Below are 19912 nucleotides of genomic sequence, written 5' to 3' on the forward strand. Positions count from 1 at the left end.
AGATGATAGGGAGCTCCAACTTCAGGCTATTGATGGGATTGGCTTTTTCTGGTTAACTGGTGGAGATTTATCAGTGTAACCATTTGTGGGGGTTTTTTTGTTTTGTTTTGTTTTGTTTTTGTCCTTTCTTGTTTTGGAGTAGCTGAGAGTGTCCAAGGAGTACCATACATGTCCTACCTGGGGTGGGGTGGGGGGTGCTGTTAGCCTGCACTCTGCCCTCAGCTTGCCCCTCACTCTCTCATCAAGGGGGTATCTCATCAAGGGCATGTCTATACTCGGTTGCACATGATCTCTTTGCCCCCTGCCCCCAATCCAAGNTTAACCATTTGTGGGTTTGTTTTTGTTTTTTGGGTTTGTTTTTTTTTTTTTGTCCTTTCTTGTTTTGGAGTAGCTGAGAGTGTCCAAGGAGTACCATACATGTCCTACCTGGGGTGGGGTGGGGGGTGCTGTTAGCCTGCACTCTGCCCTCAGCTTGCCCCTCACTCTCTCATCAAGGGGGTATCTCATCAAGGGCATGTCTATACTCGGTTGCACATGATCTCTTTGCCCCCTGCCCCCAATCCAAGCTGAGCCCCTATGCAGGAAGCCTGGAGAGGGTAGGGGGGGAATGAATGAATGGGCAGGATGTTCCTTAAGAAGGACCCTTTTCCAGGTAAAGAGAGAGTCCCAGGGGCTCGCTCAGCCCAGGCCCATACCCGAGCTCAATCGCAAGTTTATGTGAGTGTGCACAGGCTTCCAGGGAGNAGGCAGGATGTTCCTTAAGAAGGACCCTCTTCCAGGTAAAGAGAGAGTCCCAGGGGCTCAGCCCAGGCCCATACCCGAGCTCAATCGCAAGTTTATGTGAGTGTGCACAGGCTTCCAGGGAGCTGTTCCTATGTCTCACCGCGTTCCCACGGGGGAGGGGGGGGGATGCGAAACTACGTGTTAAGGACCTCCCACCCTAGACCTTACAGAGAGGTGGTCAGGAACAGTAAACAGGACTCTTAGCTTTGAGCAACTGTGAGCTTTTAAAGGTGTGTTTACCTTGTGAGTTAGGTTTGTACCGAATCTCCCTGAAAAAGGAAAAGAGTGCAGGAAAATCTGCTTCAGAGGAGAATTTCGGCAGCTGTCTTTGTGTCCCGTGATTCTGAGCCTATTTACAACTCTGTAAACTGTCGGTAACTGGTAGCAATGGAAAAGTGATGGGAAAATGGACTTGTCTCATGACGGGACATTTCCTCCTCCCCAGTCCGCGCCCCCTGCCCACTCCCACCGCGGAAAAGCCGGTTGTGACCCCTCTGACACATGCGTGTCACTATCCCTCATCTGTAAATGGCATCCCTGTAAGGCCACAAGTCTAAACGTCTGAACCAAACTGACTCCATGACAGGCTTTAAGTTTCCCCTCTAAACTAGAAGGCCTGAGCTTCAGCTTCCCCAAAACTACCAGGCAGTTACACACTGCCCAAGGCAGGAGAAACCACCCTTGCAGCACCCAAGCCAGAAAGGCCAGCGACCACCCTCCACATTGTTGAGGGAGAGGCCTGGATACAGAAACCATAGATAGGACCCCGTTACCTGATGTTAAAGTTAACCCGTCAGTCGCCGAACAAGACCCTAGGCTCGCTCTGTGATTGGTTGAATTTAAAGGTACTCTAAACGTTGTAATTGAATCCCGCCAAAAGTAACGAATACTCTAGACAATGTGTATGGTCAAACCCGCTGTCAATGATGTTGAATAATTATGATTGGATCACTGTTCCCATGTCACAACTTCTGTAACTCCCCCGTCTCAAACCCCATAAAAACCCTACTCTGCCCTTGTTGGGGGCTCTCAGCACGGACCCATGCGCTGGTGAGGTCTGGGAGCCCGAGCTCGAGCCCGTACTAAAGCCCTTTGCCTTTGCATGCGTGACTCGGTCTCCCCGGTGGTCTCTGGTCGGTGAGGACACTGCGATCTGGGTATAACATCCCTTCTTTGACTTCTCGGAACCGGTAATAACCGCTCATCAGTTATCTCAGAAAGGAGATAAATGAAATCTTTTTCAAAAAAACCTTTTCAAAATTTTTATATCCGTATGAGAGATATGATTGTACCTCGTCTTTTGTTTGTTTTTTGGTTTTTGGAAATCACGCTTCATTGAGACCTCTGTGCCCTAGACACTAAAGGGGTTTCCATGGCAACCGAAGGACGCCTCAGCCCCGCCCTGCTTTTCTCCCCGAAGGCCAGCAGATGGCGCCAACGGGCCATAACCCCTGCGTCCAGGGCCCCGACCTCGCTGCCAGAGGTCGCACTGTGGTCGGGTCCCCTCCCTAAGGAAGGAAAAAAAAAAATCTCAAGGCGACCTGGCTATATGTATGTGACGACATCCCTCACGACCCTGTAACATGAGACCACGCTAATCAGACTGCATGTTAGTGTGTTACCGTATATGGGAGACAAAGAAGTAGAAAATATATAAAAAACCACGCCACGTGGTGTTCGGGGCTCAGTTCTTTGGGTACGAACCCAACTGAGCGATGCCGGCTGGAAATAAGGTGCTTCCTGGAAAGAAAAGCCTCGGTGTCACACTCTCTGTGCAAGAATTCTGTTGCACACCATGCCGCCGCCGCCAGGCCGGCTTCCGGGTCGCAGAACTTGCAACGAACGTGAGGTTTTCCTTAAAAGAGGGGGAAAGGGGCATCACTAGGTTCTGGTCGATAAGAACAGAACACAAGCTGAGGCGAAAAGTGCACGCTTGTCGGGACCACGGCGCAGCGGCCATTTCTAGGCCTGGCGGTGGCGCCGCGTCGTGAGGCATTGGTGGTTCAGTGGTAGAATTCTCGCCTGCCACGCGGGAGGCCCGGGTTCGATTCCCGGCCAATGCACGGGCTCGTGGAGCCATCGCTTTTTTTTCCGATCCTTTCGAATAATTTTTAAATCGCTCCGGTGCGTGCAGACGTAGGATGCCTCCCACGCTGGCCTTGGGGGGCTTCTCGCAGCCGGTGGGGCTGCGGGGCGCACACGCGCTTCCGCTCGGTTCAGCGAGGCAGGCGGGGCAGGCTGTGTTCCCGACGGGATCATGGAATGTTTTGCTTTCAAAATATTTGGGGTCAGTGTATTCTGAGCTCATTGTCCTCTTCGAAGCATGAATAATAAGTGGACTTTGAGGGGGGAGAAAAGCCCCAAATATCTTAGAGAAAGAATAGAAAAAGCAGCAGCCTTTGGAGGGAAATAGAATAAAAGACTTACCTAAAGCAGCCTGGCTGTGCTGAGCAGAGTGGCGCAGCGGAAGCGTGCTGGGCCCATAACCCAGAGGTCGATGGATCGAAACCATCCTCTGCTAGGTGGCCTTATTTTTCTTACAAAAAAAGATGCATCGAGAACATAGTTTCCCCTCAGTCTCTAATGAAAGCTTTGGCAAGTCTTGGCAGGGGAAGTATTTTGGAGACAATAATCCACGAATCAGAAAGCTTCTAATTAAGCAAAGTCGGGTCCCCCGGTCGGAGAGCAGGGATTCAATTTTAACCCATCAGCTGAAAGGTCACATCTCTACCTACTACTGTGTGGTAAGACTATAAGACCGTAGGTTTAGATTCCAAAAGAACCGTAAAGAGCTATTTTCAGTTTTGGAAATTTAGTTAAGGACAGTTTGGAGTATTTAAAATGACAACTTTCCCAACAGTCTCTCCCCGCTTCCTGCCTTCCCCCTGCACCCCCTCCGTTTTCCTCCTTAGCATATGGTATGCGGTGTATTTTTTGGTATATATTTTCTTTTCCCTGGGATGTAAATTCACAAGAAGGGAGATTTTTTGGGGTCTGTTTTGGTGATTTGGTAAGTTCGGGAAAAGTGAAAAGCTACAGTTTCTAATATACCAAACACCAATGTTGGATATTTTTTTTTCACCTTCTCCTACCTTTTAAAAAATTATGAAAGGATACAAAAATGACCACGCAAAATCGACCTATTATTTAACATGTGGCACATTCACTAGAAATCTCTTTTATATTAAAGAACAAAAGCGCACCTGGAACGGCAGCATCCTCACTGCATCCCCGGCACCGCCCTCTATCTCAGGGCAGCACTACGTGAATTCGACGTGCATATCTCCCAGGTTTTTAATAAATAAATTTTATTTACAAAGAGCCTGGGAACAGATCCTACAGGAAGGCTTTTATTGAAAGAGCACAATACTTATTTTAAAAGATGAGACAATCTGGTAAAATAGCCAGAAAGGAGTGGCGGTTGCCGCTGGGGTGAGTGGTGGATGGGACTCAAGCCTTCGGATTCCTCAGAGTGCTGGTCTTCGGTCACAGTCCTCACTGCATGGCTTTTAATGCGGACGCCGGAGTTTCCAAACCGCAGAGTTTCCTCGTGTGGAGCCAGATTCCTCTTGCAGAGCTGGGTGTCCACTCGACGGGCTTTGGGGGAGGACGTGGAGGCTGAGAGCAGCTCGCTCCTCCCCACCTTCCTTTCCACGTTCATCACCTGGAATCATTTAGATTTTATTAATATCTACAACTGTAATTGTATCTCTATCGAGTTGTTAAATAGCCTAACCATTCAAAGGTGATCAAAGATGCACCCTCCACGGGTCACATAACCTGCTGGAGGCTGCCACAGTGTGACAGTGAAAGGCCACCCCGGTGTCCCCTCCATCCACCTCCAAGTAGTTGGTAATTTATTCTGACAGTTCATAACCCTTTTATTAGTACTCCCCTTTCCCGTCTTACTTCCCCTCGCCCACATCCCACTCTCAGGCCTGCTTTCATCAGCAGGTACCAAATAGTGGGATACCAGCGCCTACCCTTGAAAAACATCCTTTTCAGTGTGGATGAGACAAAGCCCCTTCTCTGCTATGGAGAGGAATCGATCCTGTAAGGCTTCGTCAACGGACTAACGTTTCTGATGAAGGATTTTCAATGACCTCGAATTCAGATTGTTCCTATCACCTGAGAAAGTAACATTTAAATGCTAAGCCTGCCAATGATTGTCTTTCTCTTTACCAGTGTATTGCCCCAGTAATAAGATGCGAATTCGAATCTGCATGTCACCTCAAGACCTTTACCTTTGTGATATTTCTTTGCTCAGAAGACAATTTGGTTCTTATTTCTCCCAAAGCATGAAGGTAAAGTAAAATAAAAAATAACATAAGATCAATGATTCACTAGATAGTTGAATTAAACAGAATGTGTGAGTGTGTCTCACTTAAACAGACAGCAGGAAATAAGAGACTAAAAGAGAAGGCCAAGCTGGGTTCGGGACCAAGCGTGAGCCATTTACAGAAAGGGAGAGATGGAGCTCAGTTTAAGATTCGTGTGGCTCCTTCAGTCTCTTTCCTTTCATTCCTCCTAAGACAGGAGAGATGGGGACAATCACTAAGGAAAAGACTGGACCAAAGAGAGTAGATAAAGGAGAATATATCACAATAAGACAAATGTAACATAATCAGATATGAATAGGTTTATTTAACCAGGTAACTATTAAACCCACAATAAACAACTCCGCTGTTCACTTTTATTTCATTGCTGAGAGCAAGCTTAAAGAATTAAATTTTTTCTTTTAGCTCACTTCTTTATCGGTGTGTTTAATTGGCAAACAGTGGCTGTTGAAAGCCTGCGGTGTGCATGACCCTGTGCTCTGCCCAGACCTTTCAGGTGAGGCTCGGATTCCTTTCCGTGGAGGACTTAGGAGGCTGGGGAGACCTGGGCACTGGAGCTGGGCTTTGGTGGCGGGGAGTGTATGGGACAGCTTGTCATGGGTACAGGAGTCTCTGTGAACGACCAGAGATCCCCAACGGTGAGCTTAAGGGTTTGGTGAAGCGTGCAGATGTTACACATGTTTTATTAGTTGTCTATATTGAAATTTAGAATATTCAATATTCGAATGCGTATCCTCTCGAAATTTGGAAAGCCCGCTGTCCAGGGCTCGCGGCCCCGCAGGGCGACAAGCAGGGAAAGTCCGCCGCGTGGGCCTCCTGACCTTCAGGTCCGCCACCCCCGCCGGTCCCATCACGTGCAGCCGCTGGCTGGCATTATAGCAACAATAAGAGAACAGTGAGATGCGCCATTAAAACCGGGAAAGTGACATTTGGGGTGAAAAGTCCATGTGCTTCGAGAAAAAGAGCAAAGACCTCATTTTTGTGTGCAGGTGAGGCAAGGTTTCTAGCTTTCCGCCCGTTTTGTCTTATGGGCCAGGACTCTGAGCGTTGGATCCTCTGGTGCAGGAACAGCACAGCACAAGTGTCTTGCTAGCGGCACTTTAAGCCAAGTGTAGACACTTTTTATGAAAGACAATTGGACTGGAAGGTTGACAGCAAAGCATGGAAAATGGTTTTATGTGCTGTAATGGATTGAATCGTGTTCTCTCCAAGTTCATATATTTGAGCCGCAACCGCAGTGTGACCGTATCTGGACACACGGCCTTTAAGAGGAAATTAAGGTTGGTCAAGTCATAAGGAGGGTCCTGACCCAGTAGAACTGATGCCTGACAAGGACGCTGCCCACGCAGAAAATAGCCCCCATGGGCCACGGCTGGAGGCGAGGGCTACCCCGCCCACACCTTGATCTTGGACTCGTGGCCCCCAGATCTGTGAGAAAATAAATACATGTTGTTGAAACCACACAATAAATGGTACTCTGTTGTGGCAACACCGAACTACTGCAAGCATTTTAACAGAACGTTTGGCCTTGATTGGGCAGAAGTGTCAATGGAGGAACACGAGACAGAAAGATCTAGAAAGAAAATGTCTACCTGCAAAGAGGGCAAGAGTCAGATTTGGGGGAAACAGGCATATTTAAAAGGGCGGAGGGACCTGCGAAATGACCAGGGTTACCAAGTTCATACTGTGACCCCTTCGTGGTGGAAAAAGTGCAACTTAGTTACGTGTAGTCATATTGCCGACTCCTGACCTGTCTTCAGAGAGCAGCCCTGCAAAAGCAGAGGCTTGAGTGTCCTGTCCGGTGATTACAGGACACAGAGCGCTTGTTACTTTGAGGACTGGAAATAGAGAGTGCAGGGCCCTATTACTTTAAAATTTATTTTAGGGTGCAGATAATTTTTTTTTTTTTACAGTTTTAACACGACAGCAATACTCACCAGGACTTCCTATCATGCGCAGGAGTGACTGTTGAGGAAACTCACTAAATCGGTTGAAGGGGACAGAAATACTAACTCTACCTATCCCCTTAATGGTTGTCCTTGGGAAGCCCTGGACCTGCTTCCGCCTTCTTGCCACAAGACGGCAGAAGAGGACAAGGCGACCTAACGCTGCACTGCAAGGGCCTCCAAGGATGGAGGGAAAACTAGTCTCGGAAATAAAGAAAAAAAAAGTGAGGAATAGGATGTCGCTGAGTTCAGAAACATGGCGAAATTAGGGAGCTGCTCTCCAGGAAGCAGGTCAGCTATCGTTGGGCTCTGCAACCAATCCCCAGGGCTTAAGGGCGGGGGCTCCACTGGCAAAGTAGCCAAAGGCGAATTTGGGCAGCTGTAGCAGAGGACAAAGCTTAAAGCTTCTTCCCAAAGGGCGTCAAAGAAACCACACTAAAGTTACAGGCCAACAAGCCAACATGCTCCCCCAACCGCCCGTGTGGACGACTTACACCCTACCCTCCCCCCCGGTTGTTTTCATAACTGTCCGAACCCAGCCCCAAACACGTCTAAAGGAAACGAGACAGACGAAATAGGCCAGCTGCTTTCTGGGAAAATGTAGGTGGCTCTGAAAAGAGCCTTTGGGTTGGAGCGGGCCTCCCGGCACACTCACTTGGAGCTGGTGTACTTGGTGACGGCCTTGGTGCCCTCGGACACGGCGTGCTTGGCCAGCTCGCCGGGCAGCAGCAGGCGCACGGCCGTCTGGATCTCCCGGGACGTGATGGTCGAGCGCTTGTTGTAATGCGCCAGGCGCGACGCCTCGCCCGCGATGCGCTCGAAGATGTCGTTGACGAACGAGTTCATGATGCCCATGGCCTTGGACGAGATGCCCGTGTCGGGGTGCACCTGCTTCAGCACCTTGTACACGTACACCGAGTAGCTCTCCTTGCGGCTGCGCTTGCGCTTCTTGCCGTCCTTCTTCTGCGCCTTGGTCACCGCCTTCTTGGAGCCCTTCTTCGGGGCGGGGGCGGACTTGGCGGGCTCGGGCATGGTCGGGACGTCACCGGACGCGCTGGACACAGACAGCGGAAGAGAAATAGCAGCAGCAAAGCGCGACTTGTCCTTTTTATATAGAAGCCCTTATGCAAATAAGGTGTAAGTGACAGCCCTAGGTCTCATTGGTGACTATTCAAATGACATCAATAATCAGCTCTGCCCAACCACGACGCAAGGATCGCAAAGCTGCATTCTCATTGGATAAACTAAAGCCACAACCCTAACCAATGCCAAGTCTCCTTTTTCGCGCCCAATAAGGGTTATAAAAAGTGCTGGTCTCGTACCCGTTTTACTAGTTACGCTTAGGGAATCCGGTTGCGTGATGTCGGGACGCGGGAAGCAGGGCGGCAAGGCGCGCGCCAAGGCCAAGACGCGCTCGTCGCGGGCCGGGCTGCAGTTCCCGGTGGGCCGCGTGCACCGCCTGCTGCGCAAGGGCAACTACGCCGAGCGGGTCGGGGCCGGCGCGCCCGTGTACCTGGCGGCCGTGCTCGAGTACCTGACGGCCGAGATCCTGGAGCTGGCGGGCAACGCGGCGCGCGACAACAAGAAGACGCGCATCATCCCGCGCCACCTGCAGCTGGCCATCCGCAACGACGAGGAGCTCAACAAGCTGCTGGGCCGCGTCACCATCGCGCAGGGCGGCGTCCTGCCCAACATCCAGGCCGTGCTGCTGCCCAAGAAGACCGAGAGCCACCACAAGGCCAAGGGCAAGTGAGGCCTAAATTAATAACTTCACTAAGACCAAAGGCTCTTTTCAGAGCCACCCACCATTTCTGTGGAAGAACTGAACACGCACTTTTACTGAACCCTACGAGTAACCTGAATTTGAGTAACAACGCGGTCATCTTTGATATACTAAGTACCGTTTGATTAATCTGTGGTTTCCTCCATCAGAAGACCATTAAAGCTCCTCATTGTCCCCTTCGCCCTCAGAACACTGTTCTGGGTAATTAAAAAGTAGATTTCTATCGTTCCAGCAAATACATTAAACATCAAGCCTATTGTTTTTACACCTCACCCCGTCCCCGTGTTTGTCATTAGGAGATCTGGTGGTCCATTGGTCAATTAAAAGCTTCCAAACATTTTCAGAATTACTCCTATGTGAAAGTTCTAATTACTGGCCACTAAATGTCCCCCATGCCACACCCTGCTGATTAAATTAACGCAGGATCTGCGGGTTAACCCAGTTAGCTCCTTGATTTCATCAGAATCGGTTAATGAAGGTGTCAGATAACTACTCGTTATTCACTGTAACATACCCAGCGCCCGTCCCCACACCACGCAGAGCAGAGTCTGGGTGTTTCCAGGAGCCAGTGTTACTGTAAAACCTTTGTTCCAGGTCTTGGTACCGTCATGAAACAGTATCTGCACTGTTTATGCAGTGCATCTGAACCCTGCAGTTATGAAACAGAACTTATTTAGTGAGAAACTAACGACACATTATTCCGGTGTGATCCCCCCTCCCTTTCGAGGAGGAAGAAGCTGAAATAATGCATTTTTTAAAAGTTACTTTCGGCGCTGACTTCCACAGATTCCAGATCCGAGCCTGCTTCACTAGTGGAATCTTAACGTTGGAGCACAGCAATGATTGCGTTCCTGCAACAGTAGAAAATAAAATCGGTAGCATGGAAAACAAGACTGTGACAGAGATCTTAGGACCCAAATGACTATTGGAGGAGGAACCAATCAGGTTACTCCCGCGACAGTTCTGGCCAATCAGGACCATATCATCAGTATAAAGTCGGGCGCCGGCGCCAACTCTCCAGTCGCTGGTTTTCAAAACGCAAGTTTCTGGCCATGGCTCGCACGAAGCAGACGGCGCGCAAGTCGACGGGCGGCAAGGCCCCGCGCAAGCAGCTGGCCACCAAGGCGGCCCGCAAGAGCGCGCCGGCCACGGGCGGCGTCAAGAAGCCGCACCGCTACCGGCCCGGCACGGTGGCCCTGCGCGAGATCCGCCGCTACCAGAAGTCCACCGAGCTGCTCATCCGCAAGCTGCCGTTCCAGCGGCTGGTGCGCGAGATCGCGCAGGACTTCAAGACCGACCTGCGCTTCCAGAGCTCGGCCGTCATGGCGCTGCAGGAGGCGTGCGAGGCCTACCTGGTGGGGCTCTTCGAGGACACCAACCTGTGCGCCATCCACGCCAAGCGCGTCACCATCATGCCCAAGGACATCCAGCTGGCGCGCCGCATCCGCGGGGAGCGGGCGTAGACTGTCCCCCCGACGCTGGTCGCGGCGCCCGCGCTTTCTCCCTCCCAAAGGCTCTTTTCAGAGCCACTTCCGTTTTCACCGAGAGCAGCTGTTGTACTACTGGGCTGGTGTGTGTCGAAAGTGCAGTTAGTGGAAGACACCGGGAAATGGAGACTGCGTATCGCAGTGTTCCTCCTGCAGCCAGACGGTCTCTTAATGCAAAAGATGTGCTTAGTTGCGGAGGCCTCGCCTGCCTGACTCGTCTTCCATCAGCTACTCAAGCAGTTCCTGAAGACGCTGCTCATCAAAAGGCTCTCTAGAGACAAAGTTGCCATTTGGTCCCATGAGCGACCCAGATGTAAAAATAGAAAGGAACTTTGCTGTGTAAAGCCAGATTCAGCATAGATGCGTATCTCCGGCCCCCATGCCTCACGCACCCGGAGTCGAGTTCGGTGGAACTGTTCTCCGGTGTATCCGCAGCACGCGGGAGGGCCCCTTACCTTGCGCGTTGAACTTGTTCCCAGGGGGTGGGGCGTGCCTCTAGGTTAAAATCCGGCAAGGCCTCTGTTTTGCCTACACGCTAGCAGGCTGCAGGCCTCACATTTTCCTGATGCTCCATTTCGTGTACACAACTCCAAAAAAGAGCAAAAAAGCTACAATTTGGCCGAGGCCGTAGCCCCGTTGGCCAAACAAATGAGCTGGTGTGCAGACCATTCTTCTCCTGGCCTTTCTCATTGTTTAGCACAAACGTCTGGTTACTATAGGGTAAAGCTCAGGAATGTTCACTCCACACGCACTCTTAAGATACGATACTGTACAGGCAGCATCCTGGCCCTCGGGTCCCCATCTCTAGCTTCTGGGAGTCTGACCCCCGTGCGCCAGGAGCGCACCACAGGCAGCCTGACACCTGAGGCCTGGAGGCCAGCCGCCTGAGAAAGGGCAACTTCCCTGGGGTAGAAGCCAGTGTGAGACCATTTGGGGAGGAAATAACCCTTACCCACTGGAGGGCTTTCCTCTTACCATTGCCCCTCACATGACAATACCCTCTTATGAAACGCTCCAGAACTGTTCCCCTCAAACCTGTGTGAGTCAAATGAGTTTTTGCCCCACTTTGATCTCCACACGGAACATACATGTCATGAGGCCAAAGAGGTTTTTCACTGTTTCCTGTCCTATCCTGGGAATAGTAAAAGCCTGACACACGGCAGGTGCTCATTAAATTCTCGTTGAGTGAATGTACTGTGAATTTGCTATCTTTTCCACCCATGAGAGCCGTCAGCCCTAGGCCGTCACCGAGGGCTCCCGCCTCCTGCATTACGCCTGTGAGCCTGCATGCTTTGCGTCACGACTATTTTGATTCCCATGGGGAGTAGATAAAATGCTGACAATCATAGAAAGCTTGACAGTGTCCAGAAGTATCTTTACGTATCTTTTTGGATGTGAACCTGACTGTAGCTGGGGCTTAGACAGGGCCTATCACTAACTACTCCCTCACTAGCTCTAGACAAGTTTATCTTTTCCAAAAGGACCCAAGTATTAGGACAAAGCTGGTGGATCTGTTTAAGATTCTTTCTCATTTATTTTTTTTAAAATGTTTTATTTATTTCTAGGAGACAGAGAGAGAGAGAGAGAGAGAGAGAGACAGCATGAGCAGGGAAGGGTCAGAGAGAGAGAGAGTCACAGACTGAAACAGGTTCCAGGCTCTGAGCTGGCAGTCAGCACAGAGCCCGACGCGGGGCTCGAACCCACGAACCGCGAGATCATGACCTAAGCGAAAGTCGGACGCTTAACTGACTAAGCCACCCAGGTGCCCCTGTTTAAGATTCTTTCAATAAACCCTAGGAGGGAAGAAGATCTGGATGAGCCTCCATTGGCTGTAGGGAAATAAAGGAGAATTAGACTTTTTTAATGTTTTATTTATTTCTGAGAGAGAGAGAGAGAGAGACAGTGTGAGCAGGGGAGGGTCAGAGAGAGAGGGAGACACAGAATCTGAAACAGGCTCCAGGCTCTATGCTGGCTGTCAGCACAGAGCCCGACGTGGGTCTCGAACCCATGAACTGTGAGATCATGACCTGAGCTGAAGTCAGACGCTTAATCGACTGAGCCACTCAGGCACCTCGAGAATTAGTTTTAAAAAAAGAAAAAAAAAAAAAAAGCTAGGGGTAAGAAAGCCTAGTCTCCTTAAAGCAAAAAGGCTCAGGGTCGGACAGAAGTTAGGTTGTTTGGGTAACTTCCAGATCCCAGGACATCTGCTGGGATCGGGGCGGGGTTGGGTTGGGGTATATGGAGCAGTGAGGATATATTCTGTTGGAAGACTAAGTCTGGGCATAGTAAAGGTGGTTTTAGGACAAAATTCTGATACTCTTACCTTCAAAAATGGAGCCTAATTCTTCTCCCTTTGAGTTTGGACCAGATTTAGGGACTGGCTTCTAGTGAATGGGATAAAGCAAATGGATGGAGTCGAAGTGGTGAGCTATTTGGAGACTAGGTCACAGAGGGTTGTTTCCTGCTTGCTCTCTCTCCGGTCACTTGCCCGGGGACACTGGCTGCCGTGCTGGGAGCGCACGCAGGCAGCCCATGGAACTGCTGCTTCTCCAACAGTCTAAACAACCCTCAACAGCCATGGGAGTGAACCGTCTCCAGCCCCGGTCAGGCCTCAGTGGCCAGGCCTCTGTGGGCAGCTTGACTCTTCTTGAGAGACCCTCAGCCGGACCGCCCAGCTACACCACTGTTTTCTGACCTTCAGAAGCTGTGTGAAATAATAAATTTGTTCTTAATTTGTAATAAATTTGTTTTGGGGATAATTCATCACACAACAGAGAATAATTCATGCAATGGAAAGAAAACACCAGCAGGACTTAGTGGTCACCCAGTGGGCTCCATGAGTCTAGACGAAATGACCACATCCCACGGTGCTGCACCTTAGCCACGGCCCAGTTAGCAGCGGGTTTTCCTTTGCTGCTGTCCAGGGGCTGGAGACCAGCTCTGTGCCCCTGAGGATTCAGCAAGGTGAAGTCTTTGGCTCCTCAGGTAGGGCCGCGTTGAAGGTTATGTACCTGATATGGTCACCCCCAGCTGCAGGCTTTAGAGGGCGTGGGGAGTCCTCACTCACTCTCAGTAGCACTTTCTCCCTCTCTTTTTGGAAAACTACCTGCTGAAGGTACCATCTCTCTCTCTCTTTTTAAAATTTATTTATTTACTTAAGTGATTTCTACACCCAACGTGGAGCTTGAATTCATGACCCGGAGATAAAGAGCTGCATGCTCCAGGAACTCAGCCAGCCAGGCACCCCCAGAAATACCGTTTCTAATGGTCAGATATACTTCTTTTTATTTATTTTTATTTTTTTTAATTTTATTTCTAGGAGAGAGAGAGAGACAGAGTGAGCAGGGGAGGGTCAGAGAGAGAGGGAGACACAGACTCTGAAATAGGTTCCAGGCTCTGAGCTGGCAGTCAGCACAGAGCCCGATGCGGGGCTCGAACCCACGAACCGCGAGATCATGACCTAAGCGAAAGTCGGACGCTTAACCGACTTAGCCACCCAGGCGCCCCCAGATATACTGTTGCAGGATTCTCACTCAGAGAGTCGTGACACCGAGACTTTTCTTTCCAGGAAGCAACTTTATTCGTGCCGGCACCGCTCAGTTGGGTTCGTACCTAAAGAACTGAGCGGCCCACATCACATGGCATCGTTTTTTTAAAATACATTTTCTATTTCTTTGTCTCCCATATATGGTAACACACGTAAACATGCAGTCTGATTAAGTTGTTTCAATTTACAGAAACATGGGGGATGTAGGCAGCTGGACTCATATCTAGGAGACTTTGAAGTCTTCTCTCTTCTTCATTTTTTTTTCTTTCTCCTTAGGGAGGGGTTCCTACCACAATACTTCTTAAATAAACCATTACCAATTATTATTCTGTGACTCTTTTTCCAGATCCCACACCAGTACAGACTAGCAAACACATAGATTATAAGTTATTTAAAATTTTTTTGTTAATATGGTATTTATTTTTCAGAGAGAGAAAGAAGCATGTGCAGGGGAGGGACAGAGAGAGAAAGACAGAATCTGAAGCAGGCTCCAGGCTCTGAGTGGTCAGCACAGAGGCCAGTGCAGAGCTCAAAACCAGATCAAGTAGGACACTTAACTGACTGAGCCACCCAGGTGACCCAAACTATAAGTTATCTTAGATGTCATTTTCCTTAATGATGAAACGGATACTTGATTTCTTCAAGAAATTGCTTTAAAGATAAATGTGGTTATATATGAGACCGTAGGAGAGTACCCCAGAACACATAGTAGGTGCACAGTAATACTCAGTAAATCTAACTTCATCTCTGAATCCTGGTGTGTGTGTCTCTTGTAACACTGAGGAAATACACCCACATCCCCTGATAAGACTACATTCAGGAGCCATCACTCTTGTCATTGGTTGATATTTGGAAAACAATCTAATTTGATCAGAAACACATTAGCGACTCATAAAAAAGATTTCATTTGTGCTAATGGCCAATCTTACTACTTTGAAGGTTTCTCTTAGTTTCTGTCTCACAAGGTGGAATTCTCCAGACTTGTCTTCCAGATCTGGACAGTACTTGTTGCTCAGGAACACCTATGTGTAGGAGGCAGGGAAGATGTTGAGATAATTAGATAAGAACAAACAGATGTTTTTTGGGGAAAAAAATCTGATTTTAAATGGAGACAGTTGAATGGCTAACAATTTTATGAAGAATTTGCATACTTCACTAGGTAATCATATAAATGCAAATTAAAATAACGAAATACTGGATAAAATCACATGCTGCACACGAGGTGAAGAAACTTACTTTCCTGTGGTGGTTTTACTGATGGTTTTACACAACACATTTAGAAGAACTGTCTAATTTACTTTGTAGTAGCGGGTATGCCCAGGTCTATGGCCCAAGGAAATTCTCCCACAGACCCATAAAAGGACAGATCAAGAACACTCATCAAAGTGCAATTTGTGAAAGCAAAAGGGTAGAGATAAATTAAGGGCATGAGTAAGTAAAGTATAGTGCCTGCATTCCGAGAAATGCTCTTTCTTCTAAGATCAAGAAACAAGTAACTGGTAAAAACAAGAGCTGAACCAAAGACTCAACCCTGCTACTGTCATTCAGTTCACGCCTGGACACTTGGGCCATGATCGTCAACAGAATTTTCTGATTTACTTACAAATAACCTGGAATAACCACCAAAACCAAAGGCACCAAATCTGAGTGCTTTTTTTTCCCCTTTTTCTTTCTTTATTAAAATTCAAGTTAGTTAACATACAGTGTACTCTTGGCTTCAGGAGTAGAACCCAGTGATTCATCACTTACATACAACACCCAACGCTCACCGCCAGGGCCCTCCTCAATGCCCATCCCCCCCACGTCCCCTTCAGTTTGTTCTGTGTTTAAGAGTCTCTTACAGTTTGCTTCCCTCTCTGTTTTTTATCTTGTTTCCTCCTCTTCCCCTATGTTCATCTAAGTCTTGAATACTTTTCAAACATGATTTACAGGACACCAGTGTCTCTGTTCCGGTTGTTAAAACAGAAAACCAGAGGTGGGGCTTACAAACAGCAGAAATGTATTTCTCAGAGTTCTGGAGACTGGGAAGCCAGAGACAAAGGCTTTGTCAAATTCAGTGTCTAGCGAGAACTTACTTCCTGGTTCACAGATGGTCCTGTACGGTGGAAGACACAGTGGCTCACTGGGGTCTCTCTTACAGAGGCACTAACAGCATTCGGGAGGGCCCTGCACTTACGACTTCAGCACCTGTCGATACCTCCACTTCCAAGGAGCATCACATCACGGATGAAGTTTCAACGGATGAATTCTAAATGGACACAAACCTTCAGTCTATAGCAACCAGTTCATTTGCAAAGAGCAGAAGTTTAGGAACTGTGTTCTTAGCCTCTCCCCAGGAGAGCTGGGGGGCCTCTACACCCTGGCCCTCAGCCTCTCCGTGCTTCTTGTTTTCTCAGTAGCCAACTCTAGAGATACTAGAAAGGTAAGACGAACAAAACTTACTGGCAACATTGCTTGATAGATCTCAGACATGAAAACTAGCTTAATTAAGAGAAGCTTAGAAAACAAACAAGGCAGCAATGTCCAGTGTGAAATGCCTCCTATATTGGAGAATACATTTGAGTCTTCAGAACAAAGCAAAGGTTGCCACTGATTAAATAGTTTTGAAAATCACTTTTCCAGCCATTAGTGGACAAGAGAATGACACAGGACCCTAGGATACTGGGTGGGGTAAGACGAAGAGAGGAGGAAGCCAAGTTTGGTGCAGTGCACTCTGCTCAAACTTCTTCAATTACCCTTTTTTAAAAAGATTATTTACTGGGGGTGGGGGGCAGAGAGGGAGGGAGAGAAAGAATCCCAAGCAGGCTCCGCGCTGTCAGCAGAGCCCAATGTGGGGCTGGAACCCACGAATCATTAGATGATGACCTGAACCAAAGTCTGGCATTTAACCAACTGAGCCACCCAGGCGGCCCCTTCAGGCGGTCTTAATATTGTGTGGAAGGTGTTAGAAGCTGACGGAAGTTTTATGGAAGCCAGCAGGGATGACTGCTCTGAGGCGAGGGCAAGGAAAGGGAACTCCACGCTGTTTCAGGTCTCACAGTTAAGATTCTGAGCTGGTAAAAGGCTAATCTATGTGGACGTAAGACGCTACGAAGTGGAAGAAAGGATTTGAGAGCCTAAGTTCATGGAATGGGAAACACTCCCAAAAGCTAGTGGTGTTTGGATCAGTGTGCCTGTGTGCCTGGTGAAGTGAATGTGGACGTAGAATGTGAGGATGGGTGTGAGTGTAGAATGTACTAGAAGTGAACGTATGTATGTGAATGGAGAGGAGAGGAACGGCGAGACGTGCACGCACGTGCAGAAGAGAAGAAACGAGAATTAGGAGAGGGACTAGTCACTACTGGGGAAACTAACTTTGAGTAAAGAATAGCAACAAAACAGTAAAAGATGTAAAATTACCTACCATCCACTTCCAAAGCCTTAGCCAAAATAAAACAAAATTGGGCGACAAGGAAATGAGTACGTGGCAAATTAAATGGAAAATATGACAATACTGAAAAACATTGAACCCAACACTTGGAACGAAGAATATTAAAAACTTGTCAGGCAGGGAAGCGAGGATCAGTAAGCAACTTTCACCTAGTTAAGGGGGAAGGGAATTTCACAGAATTTAAAACATTGTCAACATTTCTCTGGGAAAATACTCTCTCCTAATGTGAGAGGGGGGAAAAGTTATCTGTATTTATGCCAATTACTCACCAAGAAAGTATTGGACAGCTCATGTCATGTTGAAAAAGAAAAATTTAATAGTACTTAATTTAAATGAAAGGAGAATCTTAAACTCTAAAAAATTACGCTTTGTTAATTCTCTTCTTCCCCTTGCATGGAGGGAACAGACTGCCTGCAGATGAAGCTAAAAAATCTGCATGCATGCAGGCCGTCGGTTTGTTCTCTCCTTGCAAGGGCAAGAAGAGAATTAACAAAGTCTCTAATTTAACAGGGAATTACACCTTCAGGAAACATACATGTGAATGCTTCAGGACCTAGCACTGGCAATTCAATCAAATCAAATTACAGGCCTTTCAAGGTTTGTTACCTTCACCAGGCAAAGTCAAAACTTTTCTCAGTGTTGCAAGACTTGCTGGAAAAGATTGGTCTTTGATAACATTTCCAAGAACAGCAGGTACATATTGTAGCAGAATGCTGCCCGTTGTTCTCTCCTTGCAAGGGAAAGATTGCTATTGCTCCACCAGCAGATAAACGGTTTCATTTCTTCAAGGTTAAGCACTCAGATTCTATTTTTATACAGGGATAGAAAAGAGGCGGGACTCGAAGTTCAGTAAGAAATGGATTAACTAATACACCACTCCCTACAACAGGCGCAGGTAACGTTTTCAACTTAGAGAAATTAGTTTAGAATACACCTGGTGGCTGATCCCTAGAATAAAATTAGGTACTTATTCCAGGAGTACATAATCACACTTTCGAAATGGAAGTGTAAACCTAACAGATGCTGGGGGGTTGAGAAGGGTGTGTGGCCCAGCAGGTTCCCAGGGAGAAAGGATTCATTGTCTGGGAGACCAGCCAGCGCCAGAGGGAAGCCATTCGAAGCAGCCCGAGGCAGGGAAAGCGCCCACCACGCTGCCTTTCCAAGGTTTTTCCCCGGAATAAAGTATTTCCTAGTCTCTTCATTCTGTATTTCATTTGCAAATTAAAAGCGGAGGGTTTCTGGGTGCAGCCGACTTTCTAGTTCAAAAAAGGACTTGGGGGGGCTTGGTAGAGTTTTGCCTGCTCATCGGCTCTGCAAGGAAATGTTGGGTAAAATGTCACCTTCCTCCTCAAGCTTAAGAAACCTAGTGTTTCCAAGCCAGATAAAGATAACAGGCCAGTTCTGCCCCAAACAGGTGGCAGCGAAGGAGTGAAGGGAAAGAAGACAAAATAGGTAACAGGTAAAGAAAGGAAACTGAAGAGGTAAGACACCCCCCCCCTTGACCTTGAGCAGGCAGCGCTAACGCAGGCCGTCCGGCGCTCCACGCGGCCTCACGAACGCCCCACGCGCCTGGAGCGCAGCTCAGGAGCGCCCCACGCGAGCGCAGGTGCCCCGCACGAATCGCCACTGAGACGGTGCCAAGCGACAGAGACAACACAAGACTCCACCTGAACACAGAGCCCAGGGCGAGCGAAAAGAACCTCAGGAACTTTCCGTCAGGCGCTTTCTTTAACCGACCAGTCTAAGCACCGCCCCTCCAGGGATGCTGAAAACAGGGGCCGAACTCAGGCTCGGAGACCTCACCGGGCGGATACGCGGGCCGGTGGTGTTCCCAAACAGGTCCGACAGAGGACTATATAAGTTCTCGCCTCGCCCCCTCGGTAACTTGTTTGCTTCTGTGGCAGCCATGTCCGGCCGCGGCAAGGGCGGGAAGGGCCTGGGCAAGGGCGGCGCCAAGCGCCACCGCAAGGTGCTGCGCGACAACATCCAGGGCATCACGAAGCCCGCCATCCGGCGGCTGGCCCGGCGCGGCGGCGTCAAGCGCATCTCCGGCCTCATCTACGAGGAGACGCGCGGGGTGCTCAAGGTGTTCCTGGAGAACGTGATCCGGGACGCCGTCACCTACACGGAGCACGCCAAGCGCAAGACGGTCACGGCCATGGACGTGGTCTACGCGCTCAAGCGCCAGGGCCGCANGGCCCTTCTCAGGGCCGCCACGCGATCTGTGAAGGAGCTGTAGGCGTCTGGGTTCGTTTCCCCGGGAGCCACACCGCCAGTCCCGTTGCCGCGGTTTACGAGTACCGCATCCTGAAACCCCAGCCCCTGAGACTGTCCGCATCTCTGCGCCCCCGGCCCCCGTGTGTACGTACTGTGGCGACATTCCAGTCCCTGCCGAGTCTACTGTTACAGGCAACCCTGCATTGAAAGCCGAGGCGCTTTCCCTTCTGTTGTCCCAGATGCAGCTGGACGACGCTGGTAAGAAGCCGGGGTTCTCCCCCCTCGTCTGGGAGCTCTGGCCTGGGTCGCAGAGGCTGGACCCGCAAAGCGCGTCAGCCCCGTCCATGTACCCAGTCCCGCCTTCTGTCCTCACTCTCTTACC

General features: G+C 49.2%; 4 protein-coding genes, 1 long non-coding RNA gene and 2 other non-coding genes across 8 annotated transcripts; 5 read left to right on the top strand and 2 right to left on the bottom strand.

Moving 5' to 3' along the window:
• Positions 1-2775: 2775 nt before the first annotated feature.
• Positions 2776-2846, top strand: TRNAG-GCC (transfer RNA glycine (anticodon GCC)). The gene has a single exon. It is a non-coding gene; the product is annotated as a tRNA-Gly (tRNA).
• Positions 2847-3232: 386 nt separating this feature from the next.
• TRNAM-CAU (transfer RNA methionine (anticodon CAU)) lies at positions 3233-3304 on the top strand. The gene has a single exon. It is a non-coding gene; the product is annotated as a tRNA-Met (tRNA).
• Positions 3305-7716: 4412 nt separating this feature from the next.
• LOC144245274 (histone H2B type 1-C/E/F/G/I) lies at positions 7717-8151 on the bottom strand. Its single transcript, XM_077780690.1, has one exon. The coding sequence runs from the start codon at positions 8096-8098 to the stop codon at positions 7718-7720; it is 381 nt and encodes a 126-aa protein (XP_077636816.1). The 5' UTR covers positions 8099-8151; the 3' UTR covers position 7717.
• Positions 8152-8421: 270 nt separating this feature from the next.
• Positions 8422-9090, top strand: LOC144245265 (histone H2A type 1-E). Its single transcript, XM_077780682.1, has one exon. It carries the CDS (start codon positions 8427-8429, stop codon positions 8817-8819), a length of 393 nt encoding a protein of 130 aa, XP_077636808.1. The 5' UTR covers positions 8422-8426; the 3' UTR covers positions 8820-9090.
• Positions 9091-9901: 811 nt separating this feature from the next.
• LOC144245270 (histone H3.1) lies at positions 9902-10312 on the top strand. Its single transcript, XM_077780686.1, has one exon. It carries the CDS (start codon positions 9902-9904, stop codon positions 10310-10312), a length of 411 nt encoding a protein of 136 aa, XP_077636812.1.
• Positions 10313-13905: 3593 nt separating this feature from the next.
• LOC144245278 (uncharacterized) lies at positions 13906-19889 on the bottom strand. Of its 2 annotated transcripts, none has more exons than XR_013339222.1 (3): positions 19683-19889; positions 15959-16131; positions 13906-14905 (listed from the first exon to the last, which is right to left on the bottom strand). It is a non-coding gene; the product is annotated as an uncharacterized LOC144245278 (long non-coding RNA). The 2 variants fall into 2 exon arrangements; XR_013339223.1 differs by lacking the exon at positions 19683-19889 and adding an exon at positions 18817-19101.
• On the top strand, positions 19218-19552 carry LOC144245279 (histone H4-like). Its single transcript, XM_077780693.1, has one exon. It carries the CDS (start codon positions 19220-19222, stop codon positions 19550-19552), a length of 333 nt encoding a protein of 110 aa, XP_077636819.1. The 5' UTR covers positions 19218-19219.
• Positions 19890-19912: the final 23 nt, after the last annotated feature.

Source organism: Crocuta crocuta, unplaced genomic scaffold, assembly GCF_008692635.1.
Source record: "Crocuta crocuta isolate KB4526 unplaced genomic scaffold, BGI_CrCroc_1.0 scaffold1097, whole genome shotgun sequence".
In the NCBI taxonomy this organism is placed as follows: domain Eukaryota; kingdom Metazoa; phylum Chordata; class Mammalia; order Carnivora; family Hyaenidae; genus Crocuta; species Crocuta crocuta.

Bases quoted from the DNA above. Each gene is read 5' to 3' on its own strand.
- LOC144245274 (XM_077780690.1), bottom strand. From the start codon at position 8,098: ATGCCCGAGCCCGCCAAGTCCGCCCCCGCCCCGAAGAAGGGCTCCAAG.
- LOC144245265 (XM_077780682.1), top strand. From the start codon at position 8,427: ATGTCGGGACGCGGGAAGCAGGGCGGCAAGGCGCGCGCCAAGGCCAAG.
- LOC144245270 (XM_077780686.1), top strand. From the start codon at position 9,902: ATGGCTCGCACGAAGCAGACGGCGCGCAAGTCGACGGGCGGCAAGGCC.